The following is a 9,143-nucleotide window of genomic DNA, read 5'->3' on the forward strand; positions in this document are numbered from 1 at the left end:
CCGGGCATGTCCCGCTTGGAGGAGGCCTCAGGGCAGACCCAGGACACGTTGGAGAGACTGTCTCCCGGCTGGTCTGGGAACGCCTTGGGGTTTCCCCAGAGAAACTGGAGGAGGTGTGCGGGGAGAGGGAAATCTGGGGGACTCTGCCTAGACTGCTGCCCCCGCGACCCGGCCCCGGATAGCGGAGGAAGATGGATGGATGGAAACTGTCATATAGGGGGCATGGTGGCACAGTGGGTTGGACTGGGTCCTGCTCTTCGGTGGGTCTGGGGTTGAAGTCCTGCTTGGGGTGCCTCATGACGGACTGGCATCCCATCCTGGGTGTGTCCCCTCCCCCTCCAGCCCTTTGCCCTGCGTTGCGAGATTAAGCTCCGGCTCTCCACAACCCTGTATGGGACAAGTGGTTTCAGATTGTGTATATGAAACTGTCGTATACATTTGTGTATATATATAATATGGTATGTCAGAGAACTGTATTGCACTTTAATACTGTTTTTGGAGAGAAATAAATTCATAAATAGTTTATATTAAAATAAATGGTGTCTGTGCTTGACTTCTGATAGAGCTGCTCTGCTATGTTGAGAGGCCTCAGGATACTCTAGAAAGGACACTGCGGATTTCTACCTTTCTTTCATTTGGCTCATTGGTATTTCCACATCTGGATGTACATGTTGTTGCACCTTGGAACAGCTGCATGCAAAGTTAAATGTGAGAATACGATAGAAATGTAGTAATGCATTGTCAGAAAGTCTGCAGAGCAAATTCGCGGAATTACAGCCTTTAGTGCTTTTATAACTGTTGTTTTGTGTCATGACTTACAGCAAGTGGCGCTGTTGTCCACTTAACGTAAAGTGGCAGCGAGACGCTTTAGAGAGTTTCATCCTATTTTTCTTTACTTTTCCATCTTGTAAATTTTTGCACACTTTCATGATGTAAACTTATAGTTTACATACTTAGTTGGTAGTTTTGAGCTGCATTCAATACATGTGGACAGCTAGTGCCTTTAGATCCAAAGGTCACCGGTTCAATCCCCACCTCTAGCTGTAGTACCCTTGAGCAAGATGCCTTTACAAAGAATCCCTTCTTCCTTCTCTGTTACCTGGGTTCCATCTGCTGTCTATACATGATTCTAAATGATGGTGTACTCACTCTGAGGGGTAATGTGTGTTTTAACCAGTTGTCCTATTACCAGGTTTTGCAGTTCAGTGTAAATTCCAGAGTATCTTAAATAGAAATACCGAAATATGCAGTTCATTTTTATCCTGATGCTTATACCTGAACTGTAAATATTTAATTTTTTTTGTTCATTATTAACTTGGCAAACTACCTTATTCAAGATGACTTATGACTTTTAGATACATTTGTTTCCATGTGTTTATCCCTTGGCAAAGTTTATTATGCGCTGGAGTTTCTTGGGCAGATGTTTACTTCACATGAGGCTAGTCCTCACACAAGACTAAAAATTTGGGTATACATTCTTTTCTTCCTATTTAGGGCTTTCATTGAAGGAGAAATCTTGGAGGACAAGACATATATGTTCAACCACTTCCTTACTGGCTGCACCACCTGCAGATTCTACAGACTGTACTGACCTTTATCTTTCATACCATCTACACTTATTGTTGCTTGTTGAAGTAACTGAAATCATTAAACTAGAGTAATTTTGATGCATTCATATAGGAGCACTTGTTTAAACTGGGATCCTGAGGAGAAAAAACCACACTTGCCCCATTCAGATAATCCCCTTTGTACGGCAGCAATAATAGTGAGGTGGTCAGCAGGAGGCTTCTGAGTGAAATAAACCGCTGTGTATACTCAGTTAGTTGTTTACAGGGTTTGCAGATTGTTCATGTTAAACATAGTATACAATGTGACCTGTTAAGTAAATGTGTAACAAAAATAAGTAGGAAAACCACTTGTAAACAGGCTGTCGATCCAGTTCACACTGTGAGCAACCCTGTTAACGAGTACCTGGCCTAAAGTTGTTTATCGTACAAAAACAAATTGCTCTGTGTAGATAGAACAGGTGATTATAGCTTTTCGAAAGGTATGCAACCAGTGGTTACAGAAATGACTCAAAATCAACAGTTAAGAAAGGAAGCTTCCCTTTGCAAAGGTTGGATAATTGTTGCTTTATTATTTGCTGACAAGTTCAGTCTTAGGTCATGGGTAATTGCAGCATGCATTCTGATGGAAATAAACTATGACAATGTTGTCATTGATGTGTATATGAAAGAGGTAATGAATGGCAGCTATATAACAGTGGATACTGACTGTTAATTACATATTGTTTCCATTATAAAGTAGGAAGTTTTGGTGTTATACATCCGCACAGACTGGAGAAAGATAAACAACATAGTCTATAGATACAATATTTACATTTATTACATATTCAGTTATAGCTGGAAAAAAAAAAAAAAACACTGTCAGCAGGTGTCTCCACAAGAGACTGGTGGTGTGTGAGCTTCTCGAACTTCACTAGGTGTGCTTCACCAACTCCTTTTGCGTCGTGTTTAGACAGATCTATTCCTCAAGTTACACATTGGCTATTTTATGACTCCCTATGGGGGTATATGGCCTGCTTTGATCCCGACCCCACCTCTTCCTCTATGACGTCTGACTTGCTGACATCACTAACATCTCCTGTGACCTTGGGTGAAAACCCAGCCACTCCCAAAACCTAAGCACACACTTGGCGTAAGAAGGCAATACTGCTAACATTTTTGTCCATAAACAACGTTTCTTAGAAAGTGTCCTTCGGCATGTGATGCTCACGAATGTGACTGACCGCAAGAACACTATTATAGGCTGAGGACCTTTGAACTGAAAGATGGATTGTATAAAAGTTGTTTTTGCATTTTACCCTCTAAACATGGAAATGTCCAAAACCAAACAGCAATAGCTGAGCTGCTCTTTGCTTACGACTGACTACTTGAGGATGGTGCTTTTTGAAAACAGGATTGTATATTGCGGCATTGTTCTTCATTTTGGAGAAAAAATGTCTGCCACTAAAAAAAAAAAAAATGGAGTAATTATGGTGAGGAAATTTGAATTTTTATACGCCAAAGACATTTACACAGCAGTATGCTGGTGACTTCCTTGCTATTACATACAAAAAGTTTTCCCATCGGGGATTAAAGGTGCCAATCAATGTTGTTTGATCACCTCACCATTTCCACATCTTCTCATTGTTTCAGAGTAAAGAAGATAATGTGAACCTTCTTTTTTTTGCTCCAACCCCATTAATTTTGCAGTTTTAGCATAAGCAGCCTTTCAGTTACTTTCTGCACAAAGACAACTATATCTCGTGGGTGTACCAAAAGCAGCCAGTGCCACAGCAGCATTGACTACAGACAACCAAACATTTGTTCTGAAAATATATAAAATACAAAGTAAAGCACACAAATATCAAATATTTGTACAATGGAGAAAAATACATACACGCACACACCGTCTGAACCGCTTGTCCCATACGGGGCCGCGGGGAGCCAGAGCCTAACCCGGCAACACAGGGCGTAAGGCTGAGGGGGAGGGGACACACCCAGGATGGGACGCCAGTCCATCACAAGGCACCCCAAGCAGGACTCGAACCCCAGACCCACCAGAGAGCAGGACCTGGTCCAACCCACTGCGCCACCATGCCCCCCTTGGAGAAAAATAAGTTAAAAAAAGAGAAAATGAAGAGGATCAGAGTCTTTCCGATTTTCTCTCAGTGTGGAGTATCCATTGGCCCAGGACAGTCACGTGATCAGAAAGACCTCAAAAAGGCTAGCGACTGAGTGCATGCGGTAGAATATCCCGAAGGGCAGGCCAATGTTCACCACAGCTGACCAGGTGCTGTAATCATAGAAGCGGAAGCCGAGTTCATTGTCAAACTGGGGACGGGCGCCGAAGGCTGGCATGATCCAGAGCTGTTGAAAGGCATTGAAACCAATGAGGCAGTGGCACAGGACAGCAACAGAATTCAAGGTGAATTCAAGGTGAGGCTGTAGGTGTGAATGGTGGAAGTGTACTCACAATGACATTGCAAAGCAACAGAAAGATGGAGATCTCCTTGAGAAGTCGCCTCTTCCAGCATGGGCCCAAGGTCACAGGAACATGCATTCCAGTGGTGATGATCACAACAGACGTGCTCCTCCTCATGGTACTGGGTTGGTGTGTCTCCTGGTTAGAATGGAGGGCATGGGGATTGGCGAACACATGACCCTCATGGTCCTCATTGAAAGGTTCCCTGTGTAGCCCCTCAATAACGAAAACATTCTGCAGGATGATCTGTATTATGGTAAGCAAGGAGCAGGCTAGATTGAGTGCGTTGAGTACGTCTGTGGCGCTGGAAGCTACAATGGCCACCATATTGAAGTAGCAGATGAGGAACTGGCCCAGCGAGGAGCCCAGGAGGAGGCCTATGTCTAGGCTTCGGGTTGGGTTCTTCTCTGAGACATGGTCCCTTTTGTCTAGCCAGTAGATGGCATAGCCAATCAAGGCTGCGACGGACATGAGTGAAACAGCCACAGTGTTCATCAGGTAGTGAATCTTGAGCGCCAGCTCCTTCTTCTCTTTGTCGTCCATGGCCATGTCCACCTCGTAGATCACAAAAGTAGCCAGGCCAGCCACCAGCATGGCCACTCCCACCACTGGCCCCACCAGGATGCCCTTAAGGCGAAAGCGGTGTTTGTGGTGAGCGTGCTGATCCACTAGGCGCCCCACGTTCTTCCACATGACATAGGCCATCGCCGAGGCGAAGAGGCTGTATTCGATGTTGAAGGGATACAGGTAATAGTAGGCCTCCTTGAAGATGCTGCAGGCTGTATGGCTGCAATTACACTCGCCTTCCTTGTTGCCTGAAACAGGAGGAAACACTCTGTTGTTATCACCAGCCGCTTGCTCAGCAAACAGTGAACTTGAGATAAAAGTCTAGCAGTTATTTGCGCAGCTGGGCTTTTAAGCAAACTATTTTGGGTGTGACACTGAAAGGTGCAGCAGCAGGGTGCCACTGAAACAAACCGCAACCCTTATTCCACAAAGGCTAAAAGAATATATAATATAGAGAAAAACAGAGGTGTTTATATAGACTCTCCCTCTCGATATATATAATATTACATATATATCTCATTATATATAATAAATGAGAATATATCGAACGGTACTGTACCTATCGAGCTCAGGTCCACAGAAAAGTGAGAGGCATTACCATGATCGCTCTTGGGGATCACAGTCTGGTGCTGGGACTCCTCTGTGACAGCTGTCATCCACACTATTAGGTTGGATGCCAGGCACAACATCAGTCCACACCTGCACGAGAGGGGCAAACACACAGCGCCATTTGGAAGGTGGTCTTCGTACATCGGGTGAGGAGCAGGGATCCAGGCACTGGACTAAAGGAGTGATCTGAAACGCACCTCTGATCAATTCTTTGATGGCTGTGAAAGAGGATTTCTCCTTATAAAATAGAATTTGTGAGAAGTAGAGACTCAGTAATATTTTATTTCCATCAGGAATCATCTAACTAGTTGTAAAGATTTGCACTTTGAAATGAAAAAATATGGTTTATGAATGTTCAAAATCCATTAGAAATCAGTGGGGCTCTTTAATAGATATTGGTGGATTCTTGCTTTCCACTTGCACTTTCACGCCATGTTTGTAAGAAGGATGGGCTACACAGCTGACTGTGTTTGAAACACGGCAGAATAAAAGCAAAGAAAGCCCTGGGTGTAAGGTCTAATTTATATTGTCTTACCAAAAACCTATTGTCATGTAACATAAGAGGGTAAAAATGACTGTACCGAGTGATGTTTCTCTGCAGCTGGGCACAGTCCTTGGCGTGGAACCAGAGGAGGTACGTCTAAAATTCAAAAACAATTTTTATTACACATCATATATATCCAACTTTTATGTCTATACACACACTATATGTATGTGGTTATATGTATATGTAGAATCCTGTAATACCCTTTAGCAGGGTACTTACTCTAAACTGCTTCAGTGAAGCTGGGTAAATAGCTTAAGTTGCTTTGAACACACACACACACACACACACACACACACACACACACACACACACACACACATACACATTTAATATATATATTTGTATGTATGAATATCTGTACATTATATTACAGATGGTCCCCAATTTATGATGGTTCGACTTACAATTATCTCAACTTTAAGATGGTGAGCTGGCAATAGACATTCAGTAGAAACTGTACTTCGAATTCTGAATTTTGAATTTTCCCCAGGCAAGCAATATGTGGTGTGATACTCTCTCGCGATGCTGGGGCAGTGGCAGCGATCCACATCTCCCAGTCTGTCACAAGAGGTGTGTATTAGGTGTATTAAATGCATTTTCAACTTAGGATATTTTCGACTTATGATGGGTTTCAGGGAAAGTAACCCCATTATATTATATTATATTATATTATATTATATTATATTGAGGGCGATGGCACAGCGGGGTTGGCTAGGGCCTGCTCTGTGGTGGGTCTGGGGTTTGAGTCCTGCTTAGGGTGCCTTGTGGCGAACTGGCCTCCCGTCCTGGGCGTGTCCCCTCCCCCTCATGCCCTGAGTTGCCGGGTTAGGCTCCGGTTCCCCGCAACCCCGTATGGGACAAGCGGTTCAGAAAGAGAGAGTGTGTGTGTGTGTGTGTGTGTGTGTGTGTGTGTGTGTGTGTGTGTGTGTGTGTGTGTGTGTGTGTGTGTGTGTGTGTGTGTGTTTTATATTGGAGGCGATGGCATGGCAGGGTTGGCTGGGGCCTGCTTTGTGCTGGGTCTGGGGTTTGAATCCTGCTTAGGGTGCCTTGCGGCGGACTGGCGTCCTGTCCTGGGTGTGTGTTCCCCCCCTTCGGCCTTGCGCCATGTGTTGCTGGGTTAGGCTCTGGCTTGCTGCGACCCATCTTGGGATAAGTGGTTGTAGACATTGTGTGTGTGTGTGTGTGTGGGTATATTATATTATGGACAAGCAGTTTCAGACAGTGTGTGTGTATATTATATTATATTATATTATATTATATGGGTTTGTGTGTATATATCTCCAAAGCAACTTAAGGTGTTTACCCAGCTTCACTGAAACTATTTAGGGAAAGTACCTCGCTATATAATATACGTATACACACAGTATAAACAATGTACTACAATACGATAAATACTACAATAGTTTTTTAGTTACAATGTTTAATGTTTGGTGTGTTGAGAGTAACTGGCATTCTTTGAGTTTTAAGCGCTCACCTGGACGAGTATGAACAGGGCCTGCACAGCAGGGAAGACAATTTTCACAGCTGAGTCGCAGTGCATGTAGCCCACGTAGTTTGCAATTTTGAAGACATCCATAATAAGGCTGCACACTCCAAACAGAACAAGTCCCCCTAGAGACAGATGTGAAATAATTCTTAGGCTTATTCTATTGTTAAACGAAAAGCACAGATCGGGCCTTCAGAATCGGCATGAAAAATAAGTGTTTGATATTCAGACGCGGTTCTTTCACTAAACAGGACTTATTGTGCTTCTGCAACTTCGTTTAACATTTATCTGACACTTTTCTGCCCCCTAACCAGCATTTAAGTGCTGCATGCATGAGATGCGATATGTGGGATTTAAATGCAAATTTCAAAGGATCTTTCGAATTCAAAGTAATTCTGTGTGCGTGTAATTACACCGTCTCCTTCATACATAATGAAAACGAATATTTGTTGCATAATTGAGCACAAAGCTTGTGTCCGTTATTTACTGAAATAATTAAACCTGAATGACCTAAATGATATGTCAGCTGAGGAGTCTGACAGCAAAAAATCTGATCAGATTTGTATTTTACAGATTACATATTTTCCTTGTTACATTACTTACACCAGGAATCTCTGCAGTATCATAACAGAATACTTTACAGCTGAGTTTCATTTCCTGCTAATTTGACTTTCCAACAGTTCTTATTCTTATGTCAGTTGTCATTATACTTGATATGGCTTAATGTAACTGTCCAGCCCTGGGATAAAGGCAGCGTCGAGCGATGTCCTCGCCCACCTCTGAGCCACACGGGCCCTGCGTGGCCATCCTTGTAGAGCACGGCCTTGTCCAGACGGGCGACGTAGGCCATGTAGTACACCATCCACGCGGTAGTAAGCAGCAGCAGCACGGACAGCAGGATCTGCACGTTGACGGGTGAGACAGCGTCTGGACTGAACACGCTGCTGCACACCATTGCACAGCCCAGGATGAGGATGTTGATGCAGATGACGCCCGAGAGCAAGCTGCCACGCTTGCTGCTCTGTTGCTGCGCTGCGGTGGCCTCACCCGGTGGGAGGGCCAGCCTGGCTGCGTGCTGGGCCTTCTCCCCCGCGGCGCCTATGGGCATCACTTCATTAGCTGCTGTCATGTCGCTGGGATCTGGGGAAAGAACGAGTGTCATGTGCATTGCAGACCTGAAACGATGCAAGACTGTACTGGAGGCACTGTGTTGAACTGTGGTAAACTATACCTGGATCCATCAGAGTAAAAGTGAGCAGATAACAGAGGCTTTAAAAGGCAGACCTCACTGTCTGCTGAGGCGCCCGGTACTCGGTAGCCAATGACCACAACGCTCTGCTTCGACAACACCTCCTTGACATCATTAGCGTGACCATTGTGAACCAACAGTTCAACACCTCCTATAGCGTTAATCTCTTATGACATCTTATGAACCTCAAATACGTTTCCAGGGAAGTGCAGACGAACATTGTTTGCACACAAAATAAACAAGCAGCTGTATTTGAACGAACAACAGAACTAAAGTCTGACTTGATTCGGAGCAAAGCAAACTGATAGTGTCATACAAGGTTGATAACATTGTTACATGAGAAAGATCTACCCTGATCTCATGCTTATAAATCACTGTATTTCTTTTCTCCAGTAAAGCAGAAAAAAAAAATTACAAATGAGCCTAATACGGGCTCACACACACAAATATTACTTTCCTATTAATAAAATTTCATTGTAAATGTACTGATGGCTAATTGCTTTTTAATTTTTTTCAGTGTATGCATTTCAGTCAGCGATAAGAACATTTTATAAACCTACATCCATGCAGCCAGCCATTCCTTTTTTAAATAATCAAATGAGAATTCAGTTTTGTAAATGAAGGATTATTTCCAAAATTCTGCCAGCTCTACTTGGAGA

At 43.6% G+C, this 9,143-nt stretch overlaps 1 protein-coding gene across 1 annotated transcript; it reads right to left on the reverse strand.

Annotated features, from left to right (window-relative positions):
* Positions 1-3,740: 3,740 nt before the first annotated feature.
* Positions 3,741-8,364, reverse strand: otop2 (otopetrin 2). The gene is made up of 6 exons (XM_029250412.1): positions 8,013-8,364; positions 7,224-7,360; positions 5,784-5,842; positions 5,192-5,292; positions 4,018-4,880; positions 3,741-3,911 (listed from the first exon to the last, which is right to left on the reverse strand). The coding sequence occupies exons 1-6, from the start codon at positions 8,362-8,364 to the stop codon at positions 3,741-3,743; spliced, it is 1,683 nt and encodes a 560-aa protein (XP_029106245.1).
* Between the last annotated feature and the right edge of the window lie 779 nt (positions 8,365-9,143).

This window comes from Scleropages formosus, chromosome 3, assembly GCF_900964775.1.
Source record: "Scleropages formosus chromosome 3, fSclFor1.1, whole genome shotgun sequence".
In the NCBI taxonomy this organism is placed as follows: domain Eukaryota; kingdom Metazoa; phylum Chordata; class Actinopteri; order Osteoglossiformes; family Osteoglossidae; genus Scleropages; species Scleropages formosus.